Raw genomic sequence first — 22388 nt, 5'->3', positions numbered from 1 at the left:
GGGGAGATCGCAGCTCCAATTCACATTTCACTACTTCATACTGCTCGCTTTTCGTCCCCCCTACCGCAGCCTACTCTTACAGCATCCATCGTTCCTCGCCCCGTCTCGTGCAACCCTCTCGTGCCTACTCGCCACATCGACTCTCACGACATTACGCATCTCAAGGAGAGCGCTGCGGCCGCGCCAGGCCACAGCACCGCCCGCGCTACCCCCTTCCGCACCACCCCAGTCGACCGATGGGCGCATAATGTGGCCCCCCGGCCCTGCTCATGGGCGCCCCCCGCGGTGCCCGATCACTTTCAAGGCGTCCGGCATGGGGTCACTGTTCAGTGTTGAGGGCGGCATTCACATTATAATCTTCCCTCTTTTTCTCTCTTCTCTCCTCGGTGGCCGAAAATAACAAAGCGGTGCGGCCGGCCCCCCCCTCTCTCTAGACTGTTTTGCATGTCACTGCCCTCCTTCCACACACCGGGGGGGGGGGGGGGGGGGGGGGGCAGCGCGGCAAGCAGGCGTGTTTTCCCCTGTCGTCATATTTGCGGCGAGACCGACATCAACGCAGTGAAAAGCCAAGCAAGGCGATTCGAGTAAGGGGAAACCGCAGATTTCGGTCCCTTTGGATTTACCCACAATTTGCGAGACGGCTGGCTAATCCTTCGCTTGCGCCTTGTGATCGATCAATCTCGTTGACAAGGTTCCTGACTGGCAGATGTGGCTGAGCGTCATCATTGCGCCTTGAAAATGGAGCTTGTGTGGCGCGGCGACGAGCGTCCTGTGGCGCACGGAGGCGGGCTGTCGCATCTACGCCTCTGTCGGTTGACGTTGACAGGGCTTTGGTTGACAGTGGAAGTGAACCAGTCAGAATGCCGGTAGTCGCCCAGCTGGGATTTCGGCAGATGACGTAGTGCTGGGCAATCAAGTTGGGGGACCAGCATGAATGGATCATGGGTCTTGGGATGGGTGGGGTGCTGCTACTTCGCCTTGGCCGGGCCGGCCGCTCGTGCACTGGCCTTTGCAAGTTTCGTGCTGCTCGTGCTGCTGGCGAACGAAGGGAAGCAGCACTGCCGTCGGCGCAGATGCAGAAGAACATAACCCGGGAAGCTTGGCGCGACGCGCAACTGGGGGGCGGACACATACACATGCAAGACCTGAGGTGGACAGCTCGGGCTTGGCTGAGGACGAGGAGCGCTGGGAGCTCTCTTCCTGCGGTACCTACCTACGTACCTAGGCAGGCTACCTAGGCAGGTGGGCTGGTAGGGTGGTGGTCGTGCAATGGGTGCAAACCTGGAAGGAGTCGATGACGCACATTGGGTGGTGCAGTTCGCTCCTCGTTCCTGCCCTCCTGACAGCGCCGGACGGGGCGGCCTCGCAGGGGTGTGTGGGCGAGACGGATTCGACGGGGAAGGCATGGCATGGGGGGATGGCTTTTGCCTACCTGAGGCTGGGTCTACCCTTAGGGTCCTTTAGCTCTCTGGCTCCATGCGCGTCCACATCACATCCGTCACTTGGACGAACTGGTCCTGCCGGACTTTATTCGTGTGAGCTGGGCACAGAGAGAGCCCAGAAGGTGGGCAGGCGCCAAGGTACCATGTACACGGCTGCCTCTCTCGTCCTCGTCGGACGTTATTTAAGTTGTACCCTCTCCCCTCCCCTCCATGTCTCCCAACAGTGCCTTCTCTCCATCAACAAAGCTTCAACCAATTGTGCTCACCACTCTTACACAATACCCATCTATCGCACCGACCTCGTGTCCCATCAACAACAGTCAACATGCCTTTCACCGCCTCTGACATTTGCAAGATTCTTCTTGCCATCATCCTGCCCCCCGTCGGTGTCTTCCTCGAGCGCGGCTGCGGGAGCTGATCTCCTCATCAACATCCTGTTTGACCATTCTCGGTACGTCCACGCTGGCTCTCGTCGGCCTCGTCGGTCTCGTCGGCCTCGTGTCGTAGCAGTAGTCGCAGCATCTCACTAACACATCATCCCAGGTTACATTCCCGGCATCATCCACGCTCTGTACATCATTCTCAAGTACTAAGCTTGCCCGTCTTCGACATCGCTCGAGCTTCGAACCGGCCGAATGCGATGCGCCGCGGTGAACGGAAGTCTCGACAATGGCCGACGACTACCGTGCTCCGTAAGCGCGTCCGCCACGGCTGCGTAGCAAAGTAGCGAAAACGCAACCCACTCCTCCAAATCTCACCCAAACTACCCCGACCCGGCAACGCCGGAAACAACCCAACCTCATCACTCGCCTTGGCGTTTTCGGCCCACTGCAGGCTGAGCCTCTGCAAGGGTGCCCATCATTCGTCAAGAATCAATCGACGCTCATCACGGCCGCATTTTTCTCTCACCGCAACGGGCTTTCTCTCTCTCTCTATCTCTCTGTCTCTCTCACTTTTAGTTTTGCGACGGACGCTTCGGGGGACCCAAGGACAGGGGAAAGCGCCGTGTACCAATGCTCTCTAACTTAATCAATCGATACCCATCATCGCCCGCTACATTATTTTTTTCGTCGAGTGAATGATGGTCTTCCGTGCATCGCCACTGACTAACAAACTGTCAAGGGAGGGCCTTGAATCTCAGCTAAGCAACCATGTCATGGGACGGCACTCGAGAAAGGGTGCATGGAGGTCAAGGCCCTTGTCACTCTGACGCTCTGACGCTGCGACGCTAAGGCTGCGCTTGACGTAAATCCCTGCCATGATGTCACTTGACGAAATGAGCTTCCAGCCATCTGGAGGTCCTATTTCTGGGCGGCCGCTTCAGCCAGCCCGAGCCCGGCCAAACCGAACGGGTCAGAGACATGGGAAGCAGAAAATAAGAAGACTGATTGATATCGCATGTGAGAGAGTCATCACGCAAGTCGACGCTTCCGTCAAGCAAAAAATGCCAGCCAGCCTTGCAAGGGGAAGGGAAAAAAAAGTGGTCGACGGGCTGTTGGTCCATTCGCTGCTGCACACAATTCATTCTACAGGTTAGGACAGAGAAGAAAGTTCCAAAAAAGGGCCATGTCGACAACGACTGCTGGCCGCCTATCTACCTTATTCCGTTCCCCGCCAGCTCCCAGGGTTATGTGCATGTGTGTGCTCACGAGCCTGGAGGGTCAAGTCCTGGGACCTAATGGGACGCGTACGCCAGCTCGGCATAGTGGGGGGTTGTTTCTCGCAACACGCAGCGATTGGCGCCGTGCCCCTTCCCCCTCCCATTCTCCCTCCCCGGCCATCATCGCCATGCCAGTTTCTTCTTGTTTGCGCCGGCGGGCTGGGAGGGGTTCCAAAGCCGGATTCGACTCAGGGATTCGACTCAGGGCAGGGCGGGTCAGGTGTCGCAGGGGAAGAGCGATTGCAAAGTCGACCACCAGAGACGCCATGAGACGTGGACCGACCATGCGATGCATGTATGCATGCGTGCGTGTTGGCGAGGTGAGACCTGTTCTCGCTCGTCACGTTGTGTGGCCTGCTTCCTCTGGTTCCTCTGGTTCCTCTGGAATGCTGACGGCGCTATCGATCTGACGGCGGCTGGCGGCGGAGGGATTGCTGTGGCTTGCTGTGGCTTGCCATGCTCGTGTGGCGCCTGTACTTTCCCGGCATATCGTGACTGACCGCCTCCAACCCGGATGTGAACGAACAACAGTTGGTCCTCGAGGTCGCTGCAGTGAGCTGCACTCCGCACCACAGTCAGAGGAGCATCATGATGGCTGGCATATCACTCGGCTGGTGGTCGCAGAAAGAACGGGGGAAGAAGAAAAAATCACACACATCACGGGGAGCGGCGCAGATGGTAGAGATGGGAGCCATCGTTGTTCATGCTCTACCCACTTTGAACGACAGGATCTGCAATGACGGTCAGCAGCGCCTCTGGTAACATGCGCAATCGCAGGGTCCCTCACATCGTGTTTGCCGACGGACACGAGGTCGTCCTCGGACACGCGCGTGCCGCCGATGCCCTCGACAAAGGCCACGGGCGCGTCGCCCATGACCTTGCGCGCCACGTCGCCGACGGTCGAGTTCTTCTTGACGAGGACGCAGTCGCGGAAGACGGCCTTGGAGTCGCTGGCGCCCGACGAGAACGTCGCCGTGTTGCGCACGGGGAACACGGGCACCAGCCCCAGCAGGCCCGCCGCCTTGGACAGCACCTGGTTGACGCCCGTCGAGCCGAAGCGGTACAGCACCATGTCCTTGAGGTTCTCGATCCGGTTCCGGTTCTTCTCGTCGAGCTCCTTGAGCCCGCCGCCCGTCGGGTCGCCCTGCTCGATGAGGTCCTCGCGCGTGTCGACAAACTCGCTGCCCTCGGTGTACTTGATGTACCCCTGCTTGGCCATCTTGCGCAGGAAAATCTCCGAAATGGCTGAGCACACGGCAATCGTGTCGGGGTTCTGCATCTTGGCAATCTTGCTGATGTTCTTGTCGGCGTCCGGGTGGTCAATCTTGTTGAGCGCAATGACGGTCGGAAACTTTTCGTCCGTAAACGCGTTGACGACGCGGTCGACCATGGCCTCGTCCCACTCCTCGAGCGGCTCACGCACGCCGAGCCGGTCGAGCGCCCGCGCCACGACCGTCGCCGTCGACCCGTAGCCCGAGAACTGGTTCTGCAGCGTCTCGACGGCCGTCGCCTTGATGGCCACGTGCCGCCGCCGGATGCTCCCCCACTTCTCCCACAGGTTGCCCTTGATCCACGCCACAATCTCGCTGCGCAGCCAGGCAATGTCCACCGAGGGGTCGTACCCGCGCGTCTCCTTGCCCTCGGCGTCCACCGTGCCGCTGGCGTCGACGACGTGGATCAGCGCGTCCGCGTGCCGCAGGTCGTCGAGGAACTTGTTCCCGAGCCCCTTGCCCTGGTGCGCCCCCGGCACCAGGCCCGCCACGTCGAGCAGCTCAATCGGCACCGACCGCGTGCCCTCGACGCACGAGCCGTAGTTGGGCTTGCACCTCTCCGACACGCCGTGCCGCGCGCACGCGCACGGGATCTGGAGGTAGCCTATCGCGCGCTGCGGGTCGATCGTTGTGAAGCTGTCATCATCAATGTCTTGTCAGTCGGACGTGTTTTTCGGTCGGCGAGGTGGGGGGCCGTGAGCCTACGGGAAGTTTCCTGTTGTTCATACATCCGTCAGCGCGCCTGTCCACATCTTGCCATGTTTCCTCTTCTTCTTCTTTTTCTTCTTCTTCTTCTTTTGCGCCCGTGTGAAAGGAACAAGAGGAGGGGCTACCAACCGACTTTGGACGTTGCGTCCGTCAGGCTGTTGAGCGTCGTGCTCTTGCCGGCAGACGGCTTGCCGACAAGGCCGATGAGCGGGTCTCGCGGCATCTCGTCTGTGTCTTCTCTTGAAGACTGGGACCGAGAGTGTGGTCGTGTTGGTACCGAGGGATCGAGGAGAGCGCCCCGCGGTTTCTTGCGCCGACCCTGGGAAAGTCGCCGTCGCAGAAGTTGCAGCGCCCTATAAAGTCTACAAGAGGGACCGATGGTGGGGTGGTTCTCGTCCTAGCGGCGGGGTACTACTCTTCAAGCCGCGTTTGGAGCGTAAGCGGGATACAGTGTAGGGAGGCCTGCACGTATGCAAGTACAAAAAAATGGTGGTGATCTTGAGCCGGCACTTTTTTCCTTATTTACAAGGCTAGTGTTCAAAGTTGTATTACACTCAGGTATCTATCAACATCTCCAGCTCTCAACCGGCGGGAGCTCACTTTACCTGGGCGCCCCAGGAGGTGCAGACGAGTTTGGCGGTCGCGTTGGCTCTGACGGCCGCTGCAATCCATTGTTCGGCCGTACCACCTTGAACCCCCTTTCCTCTGCCGTTGGCGGTGCTCCTTGGCCTGTTAATTTCGTCCAGAAGCTGGACGACACGGATCGTATCGTAGGAAGGACTACTGCCGACTCGGTCAGTTGTTCGGTTGCAATCGCCGCCTGTGGCGCTCCTGGTTGCGGGACCATGTAATAGAGATCTGATTCTCGGAACGAGTAGTCGTTCCACCTCGGCCCCAGCGGTCTGCCCTGGCTTTCACCCCTCGATGACGGCGAGCCATCCGCACTAAAAGAGGATGAGCTCGAAGACTCCGAGCTTCGAAGTGTTGAAACTGTGTCATACTCGTTCTTCGGTTCCACAATAGCGCCAAATGTGACAGAGGTATTGACCAGTGGCGAGATGGCCCTTGGTGGCCCGCGGGACGAGCTGGAAGATACGGTCTGCGTCGTACTCCCGACCTTGGAACGAAGGTCTACGGAGTCTTTACTGCGGACTGAAGAAGGACGCGGCGAGCGAAAGTAGTGGCTCGCAGGCATCTGCGGTGTCTCGAGGCGCTGCGTATTGGTGCTTGTCGGTCGGCCCAACGTTCTATTGGAAAGAGGTGTCCGGGCACCGCTTATGTTGGCATCGGGACCGGCCGGGCTGGGCGAGTCGACATAAGCCCGGTTGAGGTCTGTCCGTGAAACTTGACGTCGCCGCAGTTCGCGGAGGCCGTATACCTGACTGGCTGTGAGTTCATTGATTTGAGTCGCGATTTTGGCAAAAAGGGTTGATGTCTCACCTCTGGTCTCGACGCGTTAAGGTGCCTGGCGCATAGAACGACCAAATGATAGACAGCCGGTCCTAGGAAGCCACAGAACAGCATCGTGCTATGTATGAGCAGAATAGCGTATCCAATTGCGCTCTTGACATGAATGTCGGCGACCCCAGGCACGAAGGCGACCATGAGAGCCAACGTGACGACTCTGGAAAGGGCAGATATTGTGCCGACTGACCAGGCTGGATACGCTTGGAAGCCCAAGATACAAGCGAGAAGCACCAACTCGCAGGCAATAAGCATAGGCAACTGGACCAGAGGGGTAATCTGCAGACCGCCCACGGCAGCGCCGCGGATGAAGGCCAGAACAAAAAGGACCACGATGAAGGCTTTTCCGTGCTGGTCGCTCGACGTGGACGCAGATACTTGCTGGTACCGCTTGGAGTCGAAAACCAGAAGACCGAGGCTTCGCGCGGGAATCTGGCGTACAAGCCAGGCAAACGCAGCGATAATGATGACAATCAACAGAACGGCCAGCGATGTGTGATAGCCAGGCAGCAGGGCGGCGTAGGTGATCTGGTAGCATGAAAGGGCTATGAGAGGCATGGTGAAGTATGAAAGAACAACGCGGAGAACGCGGTTGACTCTGTGTTGAAAACCATGGTTCATGACGATTGCCTGCGCCGCCATGTCGGTCTCGCCAATCCGAGGCGCAGCTAGGCGAGTGCACTCAAGTAACGCAGCAGCCGAGGCAACAACAACGACCATGGCGATGACCAAGTTTGTCCAGGTGGTCATGGTGGCAGGGGTGCCTACGATCTGGTGCATCAGATCGAAGCCGTGCGTGCCTACGTAGGTACCGTTGATCTCGAAGATACCGTCGGCGCTGCCAGGATAAACATGACCGTGTGTGATGGGGCCTGTGAGGAACAGAGAGTACCAGTTCAGCATGCTGACGGCTGGGCGGTAGAATCCGGGATACCAAAGACTGAGGCTGCCGGTCAAGAAGATGAATTGGAGGTACTGCAGACAGTCGCCTACATGTGGCAGGACAGGACGAGCCGAGCGAGCCTCTTCATCTGATTCGTCATCTGCTGTGAGGCGGATGGGCCTATCAAAACAGCTGCGTAGGATGCCGACGGCGAGGATGAAGAGGAAGAGGCCAAAAGGAGCCCAGCGCAGTGTCGATGATACGGTAGGGCGCAAGGCAGGTGTGATGTTTGCCTGGAGGCAGACCAAGCCGTCGCCAGTCGCAGCAGAGGCCAGGTAGATATCCGAATGGAAGGTCGACAGCGGGCTCAGGCGGCCCAGGTCTTGGGTGACCAAGGTGCTAGATGCATTGACCATTGTGTAGCGCCCCTGATGAACCGGTTTGCATGTGGTAAGCACATGATGTTCGTAGCGGGCTGTGCCTGTGAGAGTTTCGACAGTAAAGTCGACGGTCACATTTGAAACCTGGCGATCGCAGTGGTGCTCGTCGCCAATTAGTAGGTCAATGACCCAGGCGAGATGCTGGTGACCGTCATCGGCGGTCTCAATGCTCGCACTCAGGCTGGAGATGCCCGGTAGCTGCTGCTGCGGCGGCGGCACCGGCACGCGAGAAGAAGCCGGGTCACAAAGCTGATACTGGACGTAGGACGCCGAGACGGATGAGACCAGAAGGCTCAAGAGGCCGAGGCGATGTGTGAGCATGGCAGTGGCCCTTTGCCGTTCAGGACTTTGGGCGACCGAGGGCGGAGCTACGCATTGGCGGAACGTTGAGCAGGCCGGAACTGTAGCTGCAAGTATTGGCCAGGACGTGGAGGACGTTCTACAGTCGATCGTGGTTTGGTCAAGATGCGGCACGTTGGATCAGGGACTTTGGCGCACGCCTGTCAAAGACGACCGACTGGACTAAAACCCCTGAACCAGAAATTGATTTTCATCCCCACTTGGCTCTCAACGGTTGCCTGTAGCGTGTGTCGGGCCTTTGTCGATTGCCGGGAATCCCCATGATGGTGCTGACTCGGGGAACAGGTTGCCGCCACCCCCTGGCTTGTTGGATCTGAGGTAGCATGGGCGGGATCGTATCGTGGAGAATCAGGGTTTTGAGATGCCCTTAATAGGGATGGAGCGCGCCGTGCTCGTGGGTTTGATGCTTGGGAAGCCGAAGTGTCCTGGATGCATGGATGGTCTTTTTGAGAGATGGCTAGATGTGAAGAAGTGAGTTGATGGACAGAGAAGCTGCTTATAGGTGCGTACCTAGGTACCTACCCAAGCTACCTACAAGTACCTACCAGGTACGTGCAGCAGGCACCGCTGGGCGCCTGGCAATGGGGAAGCAACAACCTATACCCACCCTGGCAACTGGTGCTGCCTGCCGCCGCCCGCTTCACATGATCTCATCGCACTCGCACTGCTCCGCCTACCTTACCTACCTAGGTAGGTACCCAAGTACCTAAGGAAAGTGCCAAGTACGGCTGGGCATCGCCTTCCTGTCCCGCATCACGCATCACGCCTGCCCCAGTGGGGATGCCGCCGTCGCCGTCGCCGTCGCCATAACGTCGTTATGCCCGAGATGCTTCTTCCACGCTGCTTCCTACATGACACCATGCTCCCGCCCTTCATCACATGGCGACGACCAGAACATGTCTCCATTCGCGCCTTGAATCTGTCTTCTTTCGTTGCTTGAAGCGTTGTCCACCTCCCTCCGCGCCTTCCGTCCGCCATCATCCCACCCCCTCAGCACTCTCCACCATGGCACTCACCGAGACAGCACCCCTCCTTGGCTCCAACCAACCTCATATTCCGTCAGGTGGGCTTCAACCTCCTCACTCCGTCTCGCAGGCTCTGCATCCCCGATGAAGCACAAGGGAACAAGGGAAACGAATTGAGTAATCTTGCTGATGCGCCAAACCTATTCAGCGCCATGGTCCAAAGCGCTGCCATCCGCCAGGGACCCGGCACGCCGCCTGCCGCAAGCCATTGCTCACCGTGGCTACAAGTCTCGCTACCCCGAGAACTCCATGGCCGCCTTCCGCGCTGCCGTCAGTGTCGGCACGCACGCCATTGAGACGGACATTCACCTCTCGGCCGACCATGAGGTCGTCCTCTCCCACGACGGCAACCTAAAGCGCTGCTTCGGCGTTGACAAGCCCGTCAGCGCCTGCCCTTGGTCCTACCTGGCCACCCTGCGCAGCCTGCGCGCTCCTCACGAACCCATGCCCCGCCTCGTTGACCTGTTGCGCTACCTCGCCGAGCCTGGTCGCGATAAGATTTGGATCCTGCTGGATGTCAAGGTCGACGACGACCCGGATGCCCTGCTGAGCGCCGTGGTTGACGCTGTCGACGCCGTGCCGAGATCGGATGGCCTGGCCTGGGACCAGCGCATCGTCGTCGGCTGTTGGACGCAGGACTTCCTCCACGCCTCGCTGCGCCATCTCCCGTCCTACTCGCCCGCCCACATCTCCCACTCGCCCTACAACTCGAACCGCTTCCTCGATTGCCCCGAGTATGCCGGCCTGTCGTTCAACATGCTTCAGCCGACGCTCGTAGGTCCTTATGGCAAGCGCTTCATACAACGTGTCAGGGCGGCCCCTGATGCCGAGGAGCGCCGCTTGTACGTGTGGACGGTGAATCAGGTCGAGTGGATGGAGTGGTCGATCGAGAAAGGCATGGACGGCGTCGTGACGGACGATCCTGCTGCGTATCTGGACGTCCTGAAGCGGTGGGAGGAGGCTGCTGCTGAGGGTCCCGAGACTGGGAGCAATGCGGCTGAGCAGCAGGCCTCGCCTGGCACCGAGAGCAACCCGCCGGTGGCGGTCAAGACAACTGTCACTGGCTTGAGGCGCTGGACCTGGTTGTATTTCCAGGTCGCCGCCATTCAAGTCCTCCTTATGCTCCTGACACCCTGGCTTGTACGACGCTCAAGGTGGAAGTTCACCAAGCCCAGCAAGAAGAGCGTGCCCAAGGCATAATGATTCCCTGAGCCCTTCACTGCATTATGTTTTGGTATCAAAGATAGAGTATGCTTGCCAGCGTATGCTTCTGATCACGATGATCCGATCATATCCCTCTTCATGTGCCCAAGGTACCTAGAAGTAGGTCAAATAAATGAACGTCCCATGCCCGTATTCCCAACGTTCAACACTCAACGCCTCGCCCCATTTGCGCCCTTTATCCTTGCCAAGAAAGTGAAAACCCCCGAGATTCGAAGGGTGGGAAAACACGCCATGGCCCAGTATCCGGCCCGACATGGTCACATCACGCCTTTTGCTCTTTGATGACGCTCTCCCAGCTTCCCAGAGACCAGAGACTTCCCTTCCGCTCCCCTTCGATGCGCGACGCTTGGTCCCCGTGGCCCTGCTGCTGCTCCTCCTCCTTCTTCTTCCGACGGAAAATGTTGCCAGCACCTCCGATGCCCACGCGTCCGACGCCCGACTTTTCGCGCGCCCGCGCCCTGGCAATCTCCTCCTCGAAGCTGACGGCCGGCCTCTCCCCCGCCGCGTGCACGTTGCCTGCGCCGCCGATGCCCGAGTAGAACCGCCGCGTCGAGCTCGAGGGGCCTGCCGTCCGGGCCGTCGACGGTCCCGCTGACGAAGCAGCTGCCGGGGCAGAGGCAGAGGCAGCGGCGGAGCCGGAAACGGGGGAGGAGGAGGACGTTTTCGAGGGCGCGGCGCGGAAGGTGTTTCCGGCGCCGCCGCGGCCGGTGTGGATGCGCGTGTTGGGCGCGGCGGTCGGGCGCGGGGTTGTCACGAGGAGGTTGGAGGATGTCGTCGCCATGATCGATTGAAATTTTCTCGCCTCCTTTCTCCTTCTTTGTGCGGCCGACCCTTGCGATGTCGAGATGCTTTGTTTTTGGGTAGAGGGACTGGAATCGCCTGTCGAGTCCGTGGCTCTCAACTGCGTTGAGGTGAAGAGCGAAGAGAGAAGAACCCTCAAGAAAAGCCCCAATGCAAATCAACCGTTCTTTCACGTTGATCCTCGCCTGGAAGATGATTGGTATGAACTGGTCCGCAAAAGAGGTAATGAACTACAGCCCGTACGTCGAGCAACTCGGTGGGAGCCCCTACCAGATATAGACATCCTCTCTCCACCTCGGCCGCCGTACCGACATTTGCGTCCAAATGCGATCAAACACACTTCGAGAGCAGCCTGAACCCCGCCGGACGAATCAAATACACGCCATTTAGTGTTCATTTTTACCGCTCCCAGGGCCCATGCCGCAACTGATCATCGCAATAATGAGCTGCTTCCTTCGAGGGGGGAGGGGAGAGAGCGAAGGCAGAGCAGAGTTGGGGTTAGCGGTACGGAAACCCAAACGATGGGGTAATTGTAGAGTAAGAGAAACAGGCCCGGCCCCACCGCTAGAGACACCGCGTGATGGTCCGTCATGCCGCTGGCCGTCCACGGTGAGCTACTGGTTGCTGGTAAGGCGGCCAGGTAGCTTAGCTACGTGCTACCTACCTAATTACTTATCTGATGTCAGATCAAGTGGTGGCGGTGACGGTAATAGTGACGGGTCTAGCAGGGTGTTAAGCAGCGAGGGGCTCACTGGTTGGTCTTCATACGACACCCGTCGCTGGGGATGATCGAAAACACTTGAATGATGAAATTGCTGGGGGAAAACATATTGGCATCCAACGGTCGTTGCCTTGGTTGTGGAACAACACTATGCCTCAAGATCAGAAGCACATCACGCATCATGAGCAATTACGGTTGCAGAGCGAGGCGAACCGCCGCTGGTATTGAATACACCCCTAGAAATGGGCCCATGCCCTAAATAAGCTGTCCATCCATCCACTTGTCGAAATCAGCTCGACTAGTTGCCTCGCGCAAACCCTTCTTGAAGATATTGGAAATGTCCAAATCTGTCAAACCCATGCCATGCCCTGCTCTGTTCCTCTACCCTGCAGGCCGTTTGGCCTCTGCAGCAACTCCCCTAGATGCAGTTGTAATCGCTGCAAAAACGCAAAGTCGTCAATTGCGTGGTCATGCCGTCGTAAACTACAGCAGCCGTATGCTGGCTCTCTCTCTCCTGGTTCCACTCATTCAACTGCTCTTCTCCGTCGGTCTCTGCTGGCCCTCAGTTGATGCCTGGCAGAATCGCAGTCTCGCCTCATAATTATAAAGAATAATAGGATGTGCATCGAAGCTAGCCAGCAGCTTCGACCAGATCGGGAGTAGGGTGTTTGTGCAAGCCAAACTTATCGTCGCAGAGGACGGAGTAGGTTGTGTAAGTTTGTCTTCTCCCTCTTCTAAAAGGTGTCTGTCTCATCGCTTACGACTGTGCCAAAGGTGGCTGGAGGCGGTTAGCTTCACTTTCTGGTCGTGGCGATGAACTGTGACTTACCCCTCTTGCGACGCCGCTCCTCGCGAGCTTCTTCCTCCTCTGCGCTCTTAGGCGTCATGGCTCGAGGCCCGCTTGGCCGCCTGGTGGGCACCCCCAGGGCCGCGTTGAGGTTGCGGTTCTCGAGTTTCGGGCTGTAACCACTGGCATGCGTGCCGGCACCTGTACCGTAGCCGCTTTCGACGCTGTTGTATGGCTGAGGACTGTTCTTCGATAGCCTGGAAACCCTATCGGTTCTGGTCGGAGTCCGGCTGCCGTCGTCGTCCATCGGCTCCTTGGGCGGACGAGGGGGGCCGGTTGGGGAAGAACCCCAGGATTCACCACTCGCGGCACCGGCAGCTCCAGCAGCGCCCGTGGCCCCCGTGGCGGCGGAACCACCACTATAACGGTTGCTGGTTTGGGGCGGGAATCGGTTCAGGCTCGTCACGGAGCCGTGCCAATCGGTTGATCTGGGGGACATTGGAGTGTCGTACTGGTGTGCCTGGGACTCCAGGGCTGCCTGGAATCGCTCAGTCTGGCCTTGTCTGGGCTGCGGGTGTTGCAAGTTGAGTGAGTTGCGGTGCGCCTTGTATTTGGGGTCCTCTGGCGTCATGTATGTGGCAGGCGGAGGGGCCCTGTTATCGAGCGGCATGCTGACAGACTGGGGCAGGTTGGTCTGCGAGAAGCCGCTGTGCAGCTGTTCCTCGTCGTAACGGTCCTCCTCAAACGGACGTCTATCGTCATATTGACCCAGGTCAGAACCTGAACGGGATGGTGGTCGTTGGCTGTATTCGTCGTCGTTCCCACGTTTGCTGGACATGCCACTCCCGCGGAAAGCCTTGCTCACGCTTGTCGCGGTGGACTCGGACCAGCGCGAGATCTTGGGAAACCAACCAGAGGAACCTCGAGACTTGTGCTTTTTGCCCTTGATGGTTATAGGGGTGTTCTCGTTACTCAGCGAGGCCATCATGTTGGAACCCGGGTGGGGGGGCGTCGCGAGGGGCACCGAGCCACCCCGCTGGACGTCTTGGTGCGGAGGACTAAGCATGGCCTGGTGGTTGCGTCTGTAATCTGTCTCTTGCTCATAATCCTCCTCCGTGTCCTCGGGGACAGTGCTGATACGATGATCCGAGAACTTACGCTCGTATCCAAGTTTGGTTGAAGGACCACGCGATTGAGGAAGAGACAGCTGTCCAGATTGGCTCGCATGACTGGCTGTCGAGGTGCCGGCGTGACCTTCGGGTTCATAACCGCGGTCCTGCTCATACGCGACTTCGGGTCGGATGTTTTCGAAGGATTGCCCCTGACCGCTGGATGCCAAGGGGCGGGCCGTCTGAGCCTTCAGGGTGTCCACTTCAGCCAGCAACTGGTTCAGCATGTCTTCGATGCGGCCGAGGTCGTTGGTGTCCTTGGCACCAAAGCTCTTCAGGAATGCTCTGCGGAACAGATTATTCTTCTTGGTCGTCTCGTCCACGGTGCCGTCTTGAGATGCGCCGCTGAAGCCCTTGACAGAGCGGGGCGCGCTTCCAGGGAAAGGTCGGGGGCCGCCGATGATATTCTTAACCGTATTCTCGGTGTTTTCCTGGACTTCCTGGATGATGACGTCTTCGGTGTTCGCAAGGACCTTCTTTATCTCTTCGAAGGAGTTTCTCATCTCGGCAGCGGACCGGACCAGTGTCACCAGGATCTCGGTGTCGCGTGCACTGCGCTGCGCATCGCGAACCATGAGATGCTGCATCAGAGCGATAATGTCCTTTGACTCGATGCGCTCAATTCCTGCGCCCGTAGCCGCATCGTAAATTGGTGAGCCCATGCCTTGAGACATACCACTGAGGTGACGAGAGTGCCCCTTGGCAGGAGTGTAGAATGGATCTTCAGCGCCAGCATCGGAGAAGCTCATCATGGCCTTGCCCTTGGGTTGAATGCTGGGTGAGTGGATAGGCCCTTGGGAGATGTAGCCTTCGTCGAAATGTTTCTGTCCCGCGGGGCTCCCGGTGTGATAGCCTGCGCCAAAGCCATCGGGATCAAGGCCGCGAGCATTGAGTAGATCAGGGTTGACCACAGGGCTGGCGCCGTCGTAAGGGTTTGTGATCAGTGTATCTCTTTTCCGGTCAGTCGAGGTGCGTTGCCACTCATCGTCTGGTTCTTGACTGGCTTGTCGATTGCGTGCCATGGCAGCAGCTGTTGCAATCGCAGCGGCGCCAGCGGCTGTTGCCAGGCCAAGACTTGGGCCATCGCCTCTGGTTTCATCGTCATACTGGTCATAGGCGGCCACGTCACTTTGGCGAGGTGTCGTGACGGGGGCCCACTGCTGTTCAGCGCGAGGCGTGTGGTTCAGCTCCTCGCGGACGAGGGATGGGTTGGTAATGAGATCATCGTCAACATACTCGGCTTCGGGCATAGGATCATGGAGTCCGGGCATGGCACTAGCACCCATCTTGGGCTCATCATCATAATCCAGTCTGTCGATGCTGTGAGCGGGGGTGGTGGCGAGCTCGCGCCCATCCATTGTCCTTTCCTTGAAAGACTTGTTCCTGGAAACGCCCTCGGGCACAAAGTCTTCCTGGACCTCTTCCACAGTAGGCTGCTTCGATCGGTCTTTGGCCGCTTTCAGTGCTGCGGCGGCAGCACCAACTGCTCCAAGCGCAATGGCCTTCTCAGAGGCTGTGGGCGAGTGACGTGACGTAGATGCAGAGTTGCGGTACCTTGTGGGAGCCACCTTATGGCCATACTCATCCAGGTCGTACTCGCCAGCGAAGTCTTGGGAATGGCCATGTCGGCTCGAAGTCGGAGTCCTGATGCCCTCGCGTTCTTCGATGAGGTCTCGCTGGCTCTTCACGGAAAGCTTGTCTGGGCTGTAACCTCGCGCAGCTCCGAGCGAGGCTGACTGAGCGTCGTAAGAAATGGTCGAGTCGCGCTTTCCGTACTCGTTATTCTCAGAGAGGGCAGAGCCAGCAGTGAGGACGGACTGGTCGAGCATCGACCCGTCGACGAGTGAGGCGACGTTGGACTCAACACCAGCCGGGGCATACTGGGTGGGAGCATGTTGAATGTAGGGCTTCGCACCAACGTCATGAACAGCCTGGCTGGAGTCTGCGCGGTCGTAATCGCCATCGTCAGTGTACATGGTACTCCGGTAATCCTGTCCAGAGCTTCGGATGCTGCGATCATCGACAGATTGATCGTCGAACCCTCGGCTGAGAACGTTACTGTGACGGGGAGACTTGTCCGGAGACAGGCTGCCATTAGTGAGCCTTGAATCTCGCTGGCCAGGTGCTTCGCTGCCGCCTTCAGTGTAGCCGGAAACGCTGTAGATCGGGCTGAGGCCACGCCGCTCCGGCTGGTACGGAACGTACTTCAGCGGGGGCGGAACGTCCTGGGTATTGTAATAGTCGGCTCCATCGTCATGCTGCTCGTAGTCGAGCTGCCGTGGTCCTGCACGGCTTGTCTCAAACTCTTCATCATTGTAGTCGTCACGGAAATGGGTTGGAGGCATGTTGCGTTCACTCTGGTAGTCCTCGTGGTAGTCGTCGATGCGTTGACGAGGAATAGCGTTCAAGTCACCGCTTGAAACGTTGGCATGTCTTGTACCGAGAGTCTGCTGCAGGGTAGCGGCAGATCGCGATGGAGAGGACGTAGCAGATATGTCACCTCGAGTCACCGCTTGGACTGATGAATATTCCTCGAGCTCGGAACGAGGGTGCTCAGTCTCTGCTGACAAGATGGAGGTGCGGGTCAGCTCTGATGGGTTGATTTCGCTCATCAGGGGCATGGGAGGTGCTGGTGCCTCCTCCTCCTCATACTCTTCAGCGTACTTGTCTCTGCCCAGGCTGCGACTGCGAGCCGAACCGTCAGCCCGCCGGCGCCGTCTCTGCCGCCTATCATCAGACACAGGAGATTTCGGGCTCAAAGCGGCGGCGGCGGCCAGTCCGGCAGCAGCGGTGCCAGCGATGGCTCCTGTTTTGAGGGCATCGCTGTGAGTGACCCGAGACTGATCATCGACGGACTCGTGTACCGATAGATCGTCGACTGACTCTCCATCCAGCCCATAAGGGCTATCAACATAATCGTGGCGAGCCTCTCGGTCTCTTCGATCTCGAGCTCGAGAGTCGGCTCTGCGTCCGGAAGATCTTCGTCTGTCGACGTTCGAGAGGTCTTCTCGCGAGACGGATGTGGCTGTTGAAGTCAGCGAGCCATGGCGGCTCTCACGCTTGCTCTGCTCCCGCTTCAAAGCACTAAGCTCGGGAAGAATCAGTCTGCGGATTGCGTCCTCAACCGTCTCTAGGAGCTTCGGGTTGTTGATTGAGGACTTGGAAGCTCCTGAACGGACGGATTGCTGGTCTGTTGAACGATGGCTTGGCGTTAGGGCCGAAGACACGACGCTTGACTCTGTCGCGGAGACGAGAGAATCACCGTGGCTTCGACTAGATCGCCGCCGAGGTGAGCGAGTACCCTCCACTTGCTTCTCGCTCAGACTGCTGGCACGACTTTTGCTGGAACGTTGTTTACGGTCCTTGTCCCGAACCTTGTCGGTGGATTTTGGGAGCACGATCCTGTCGCGGGTCTCGCTCCTGCTCTTGCTATTCCTCGATTTGTCGGCAAGCGCTGAACCAGCGAGGGCACCGGCGCCGCCCGCGGCTGAGATTCTGCTGCTTGACGGGCTTCTACTTTGTCGCTTCTCGACTTCTCTGTACGTAAGATTGGTCGGTCCGGAGCCATCAAGAAAACTATCCGTTGGGATGGCAGAAATGTCGGACATGTTAGTTGTCATGTAGCTGGACTGCTTGGCGTCAGCCGCGGGAATCAGCGGGCTCGCTGGACGTCGTCGTCGTTCGCTCCTGTCGATTTCTATGTCGATAGGGTTCCTCGACACATTCGACTCTTCTGTGGCCGAGGCATACGATTGCATACTGTCGAGGTCTTCAGCGTCGAGCGTTTCCGTAGCGATATGTGAGTCAGCTGTCGACGGTAAAGGGACTCGGCGCGTCAGGGAAGTCTTCCGCGAGCTCTTCGTTTCGGTGATTTGAATGTGGTTGTTTCTATTTTTCTTCGACGGCGTCAGACGCACACGGACGCTCGGCTTGCGCTCGACTCCTGAGGCAGACGGGCTGGTTTTGCCGCCTTCGAAGTACTCGATGAGGAGGGAAGTTTGAGAGCGGTTAAGCTTGTGACCGCGGGTCTTGATGGTGATGGGAGTGCCGTCGTCAGGTAAAGAAAAGTGAGAGGCCTCGTCGGCGGGCCCGTCGTCTTCGTGATCGATGTCGTCGGCCGTGGTTAATTCGGTAGGGGTGATAATGTCGGTCTCGGTCGGGGCAGGCAGGGGGGGAAACTTCTTGGACCCAATACCCATTGTGCTTTGCCAAAGACCAAGTATGCGGAGAAGAGGTTGGCCAGGCGGCGAAGATTGGGTGCCTCTGTCGAGGTGGATTTCGCCTTCCCCTGATCTCTCGTCTTTCTGCTCCGTGGGGTAGCAAAAGAGGAGGCGGGTAGCGGACCGGGTCTTGTTTTGGAGGCAACGGTCAAGCCATCAGTGGTGGATTCAAAGACTTGGCTGGGCGTTGCCGTGGCAGAAGATGTCTGGGCAGGGCCGAGTCTATCTCGATACCAAGATCGAGGCAGGAGGGAGGTAGGCCCAGGTCGCTTGCTCAACGGCGCAAACGAAGCCAAGACAAGCAAGATGTCGTTGTCGAATTAATCGGTTCAATTGTATCTTCGAAGATAGGAAAGTGCTCCGACGAACAGGCCCGTAACGACTTGTTGGCAAGGGGAGAGTAACCACAAGGGAACAAAGACTGAAAGAAAAAACCAAGAACGCCTGCTGTGCTGCGCTTTGTCGATAGGAGGCTTCGGAGGTGGAAGGGTGTGCCCGCTTGGTAGTCCGGTCTGTTGGGCTTTTGGGGGTGGTGGTCGACTAGCTACTGTCAGGAAGGTGTGGTCGCGACAGTGAATGAGACTGGCTGGACCTGAAGACCACGACGGCCAGGAGGTGGCGGGCAGGAAATCTAGGTTGGTTGTACGGTTGGGTGGCGGTTGCTTGGGAGGAGGTCGGGGGATCTCCACTTGCGGTTGCCAATATCAACGGGGCTGGGGGGGAGGGGGTTCAAAGCCACGAGTTCCTCGATTGCTGTCGCATCCCGATTCCTTCCAAGTCGCAAGACGAGTTTCTTGAGGAACAAACGGCACGCCAGAAGTGTGCCTTCGCTCCGTGTCTCTATGTCTGGTGGTGGAGTCGATGATGACGCTGAGGGCATGCGAGGCAGCGTGCAACTGTTGTGCGACGACGAGATGGAGGGCGGCTTCGTTGTTGCGCCTGGACCTTGGTTTGGACAGTCCAACTACTAGAGGCACCTATGTCGGTGCTACCAGATACAGTACCGGCACTAGGAAGAGCGAAAAAAAGAGGGCTGGCAAGCAGGAGCTGTCCAGGATCGGGCTAGGTTGATGAGTTGTCGTTGCCGATCACATCGGCCAATCGAAGTGCTCAGCAGGGGGTAGGAGGTCGCTAAGGAAGCGGGCTGTGTGCTCCACCAGCACCTGCCAGTATCGACCAAGCTCTCTATTGGGCCCTTGCCCACCATCGCCCGCCGCCGCCGCCTCTGCCCCCAAGCTGCCGCCTATTCACCTGCTCCCATCTGTTCCAGTTCATCTCACCGTCTCTTCCCCTTGCTGCCAGCACATGCGAGACTGTGCCTCGGGGTGCCTCATTGCTTGCCGTTTGCCTATCCCGACCTGCCGTCACAATCATGGACATCACACGAAACTTGCGCTGCTTCCTACTCGCCGACTCGTCACCTGTGGCGTGAGACGAATGCGCCTTTTCCGGCTTGCCAACGTCCGTGTCCCACATTCACCCGGCCAACCATGGCGACAGTGTTCGTCTTTGCTCGGAAAGGGCAACACCGTCTGTGCTTGCTGTGCTTGGGCTGCAATCATCCCACTTTTATTTTAATTCCCATCTCCCACAGGGAAACCTGGGAGCAAAAAGACCCCCCCAGGAAAGCACCCCCTTCTCTTTTCCAGCTGAGGTGAGGTGGGACTCGGACAGGAGCTTTCGAGCGGCACGGGTCTTTGGCTAGGGCGTCGCTGGCGGCGATCATCGAACCGAGCGTGTCTTTCCCACGACTGTCGGGAAGTGCCGACGCCGACACAGCTGCTTTTTTCTTCGGGATGCGAGAATCACTTTGATGACCTGACGTTCAACCTGGCTCAGAGACATCCCCCCAGGGTCTCGTCTCGCTCCCGCCAGCCCTGGAACCTCACATTCCTCCCACTGCCGGCCCTATGTTCCACCACATGTCCATCAGCTCCTCTTTCTGCCCTACACATTCCAATGCCCCTCCCGCTCCCATGGACCGCAGCGTGACATTCCACCCATTCCCAAGATCCCAACATGAAACACCCCTTACTCGAGCCTCGCATGCGGTGGTTCCCTACCCAAGACCTGGGTGGGACGTCGTCGCAGCTCAAAGGGGGCAGCCTCTGTGGTTGGTGGCGGCAAGCAAGTAACCTGCGTGCACAAGGTCGCAGCGCGAATCGCGTCCTTCTACAGAAAAAGCTACCATGTAGAACGCAGACTTCACTGCTGTGAGAGGATTCTGACCAGACGCAAACAACCCCCCGCGGCCTGTTCCTGAACTTTTGCCTGGTGTGCCGCAACCAATGACCTCGGCCAACAGACCACATGCAGAATCCTTGGGAAGGGACCATGATGTAACAACCTGCAAGGACCCAAAGGATCCATGGGAGCTGGACATTTGGGTTCCTACTGAAATGCTTCCAACACCCTTTGCATCTGCTGCACTACTTTGCAATGTGGCCTTATCGAAGCCTCATCACCTTGTACAAAAAACGCAGTTACCCGCTTTGTGTCTGCGCCTTGGCGTCGTCGCGGTACGTTGCCGCTTACAGGGTTGCACAATCCAGCAGTGATTGGTGTTTGACCGAATGCCACGAAGATCTGAACACAGGTGGACGTATTATATGATGAAATAACAGGGGTGAAACCTCCTGCGAGTGGTATCTCTCTGTTGCCCTTAACCTCCTCCTCTTCCCCAAATTTCGACCCAGCTCGTTTCTAGTAGAACTGTGGAAATGAATGACAATTGATGAGCTAGGTAAGCCTCGACCACCACAATCAGCTTGGCAGGGGTATGATGAAATGGCATGCCTGCCAACATAGCTCTCATCGCCCTTCATCTTCTATACTTCTTACTGCTCCTCTCCGTTGGTGGCATGAGACCGTTGGCCGGCATCTCCTCTGTGTCAGGGTTGTTCAAAAGGTCTGCGACGGTTGGGTTGTCGTTGAAATGTGTCGGGAACCCCCCACCCACAATATTCCTGACAGTATCAACCCGCGCCATAAGTGACCATGAGTCGATCAGTACAATCGACTCACCGACGCGAAGTTTCTCTCGATATCCAAATTCTTGTACGTCTCCGTCATGTTCGATCTTGGACCCTCCTGTATGCGGATTTGATGCCGGCCGGCCGGATGTTGAGTACCCAGGCCCTTTGCCGTGCTCCAGCGAAGTCACGATGCTAGCAAAGTTTTTGCGGAGATGTCTGCGATCTTTCCTTGACGTTCCTTTCGCGGCTGGTTTTGATGCCTCGGCCATGCGGCTGATGAGGCGTTTGGGGTCGTACTGCAGATTCATGACCTCGCCAGTCTCCTCTTCGTGATCGCGCGCTGCTTCAAAGATAAAGGCAATATTGAAGCCAGCGCTTGTCTGGACATCAACGTCTGTGCTGTCAAGCTGCTCGACAAAGGCGTCCATAGCCGCGGAGACGAGCTCGCTGATGTCGTCAATCTGGCTGGCGACAAAGGCCCAGGATTGCAGGGCGGCTACGACCACGTCACCGTTGTCTCCTGCGCCGACAGATTCCCCGTCCGATTCTACCACGCCAACGAGGAACTCCAAAAGTTCTTCTGCAGCTGTTTCTGAACCTCCTCCATAGAGGGCTGTCACCGCCATGGCCTGAATAGCGGCAGCCTTGACTTCGGCACTCTCATCGTCTTCGCAGGCTGTTTCGATCTGTTGGTAGATGTCGTCGTACAGGGAATCGGAGGGAGAAGTCAAAAGTGTGACCTGCAGGGCTTGCAGGGCAAGAGACTTTTCGAGGGTGCTGCCTCCAGAGCGGACGCTCCTCATGAGCGCAGTGACGATCTCGTGAGAGGAGCTCCCAACCTGCCGATCTGCGTAGTGTTGTTTGAGTAGGTGCAGATATGACACCAATGCCGTCTCCCGGCCCTTGACGCTACTGCGTTTGCGATCCTGAAGCTCGACGATACGGTCTTGTAATATCTGAGTCCATACGGCGCCCTGGCTCTCGTCAAAGACGGCTTCGGAGCCATTAGACAAGGTGCTAGCGGTCATGGAGTCATCGTAATCCTCTTCGCTTTCTTCTTCCTCGGAGGCGTAGCGGCTGCCGGCGCGGGAGTGGGCTGGCGAGTTGTACTGCGAGTGACCCGGCGAGCCGCTGGGCGAGTTCATAGTGGAGCCACGCGTGGACTCGGGGCGGGAGCGCGACTTGCGGGAAACGGTCTTGCCGCTCTCTCGGAGGACCTTGAGGCGAAGATCGTGCAT

At 58.1% G+C, this 22388-nt stretch overlaps 6 protein-coding genes across 6 annotated transcripts; 1 reads left to right on the top strand and 5 right to left on the bottom strand.

Annotated features, from left to right (window-relative positions):
• Window positions 1-3782: 3782 nt before the first annotated feature.
• On the bottom strand, window positions 3783-5304 carry VDAG_00297 (GTP-binding protein; the record flags this gene model as incomplete). The annotated part of the gene is made up of 3 exons (XM_009651674.1): window positions 3783-3833; window positions 3890-5009; window positions 5222-5304. 3 exons carry the CDS (start codon window positions 5302-5304, stop codon window positions 3804-3806), a joined length of 1233 nt encoding a protein of 410 aa, XP_009649969.1. The 3' UTR covers window positions 3783-3803.
• A 378-nt stretch (window positions 5305-5682) lies between these two features.
• Window positions 5683-8189, bottom strand: VDAG_00296 (uncharacterized protein; the record flags this gene model as incomplete). The annotated part of the gene is made up of 2 exons (XM_009651673.1): window positions 5683-6459; window positions 6522-8189. 2 exons carry the CDS (start codon window positions 8187-8189, stop codon window positions 5683-5685), a joined length of 2445 nt encoding a protein of 814 aa, XP_009649968.1.
• A 1044-nt stretch (window positions 8190-9233) lies between these two features.
• VDAG_00295 (glycerophosphoryl diester phosphodiesterase family protein) lies at window positions 9234-10453 on the top strand (the record flags this gene model as incomplete). Its single annotated transcript, XM_009651672.1, has 2 exons — window positions 9234-9291; window positions 9402-10453. The coding sequence occupies 2 exons, from the start codon at window positions 9234-9236 to the stop codon at window positions 10451-10453; spliced, it is 1110 nt and encodes a 369-aa protein (XP_009649967.1).
• A 286-nt stretch (window positions 10454-10739) lies between these two features.
• On the bottom strand, window positions 10740-11258 carry VDAG_00294 (uncharacterized protein; the record flags this gene model as incomplete). Its single annotated transcript, XM_009651671.1, has 1 exon — window positions 10740-11258. The coding sequence occupies one exon, from the start codon at window positions 11256-11258 to the stop codon at window positions 10740-10742; it is 519 nt and encodes a 172-aa protein (XP_009649966.1).
• Window positions 11259-12527: 1269 nt separating this feature from the next.
• On the bottom strand, window positions 12528-18154 carry VDAG_00293 (uncharacterized protein; the record flags this gene model as incomplete). Its single annotated transcript, XM_009651670.1, has 5 exons — window positions 12528-12733; window positions 12829-16761; window positions 16839-16940; window positions 17014-17145; window positions 17257-18154. 5 exons carry the CDS (start codon window positions 18152-18154, stop codon window positions 12528-12530), a joined length of 5271 nt encoding a protein of 1756 aa, XP_009649965.1.
• A 2612-nt stretch (window positions 18155-20766) lies between these two features.
• VDAG_00292 (uncharacterized protein) lies at window positions 20767-22388 on the bottom strand (the record flags this gene model as incomplete). Its single annotated transcript, XM_009651669.1, has 1 exon — window positions 20767-22388. One exon carries the CDS (start codon window positions 22386-22388, stop codon window positions 20997-20999), a length of 1392 nt encoding a protein of 463 aa, XP_009649964.1. The 3' UTR covers window positions 20767-20996.

The sequence above is a fragment of the Verticillium dahliae genome, genomic scaffold, assembly GCF_000150675.1.
Source record: "Verticillium dahliae VdLs.17 supercont1.1 genomic scaffold, whole genome shotgun sequence".
NCBI classification, from domain to species: Eukaryota; Fungi; Ascomycota; class Sordariomycetes; order Glomerellales; family Plectosphaerellaceae; genus Verticillium; species Verticillium dahliae.
This window is presented reverse-complemented; position numbering and strand designations above follow the sequence as displayed.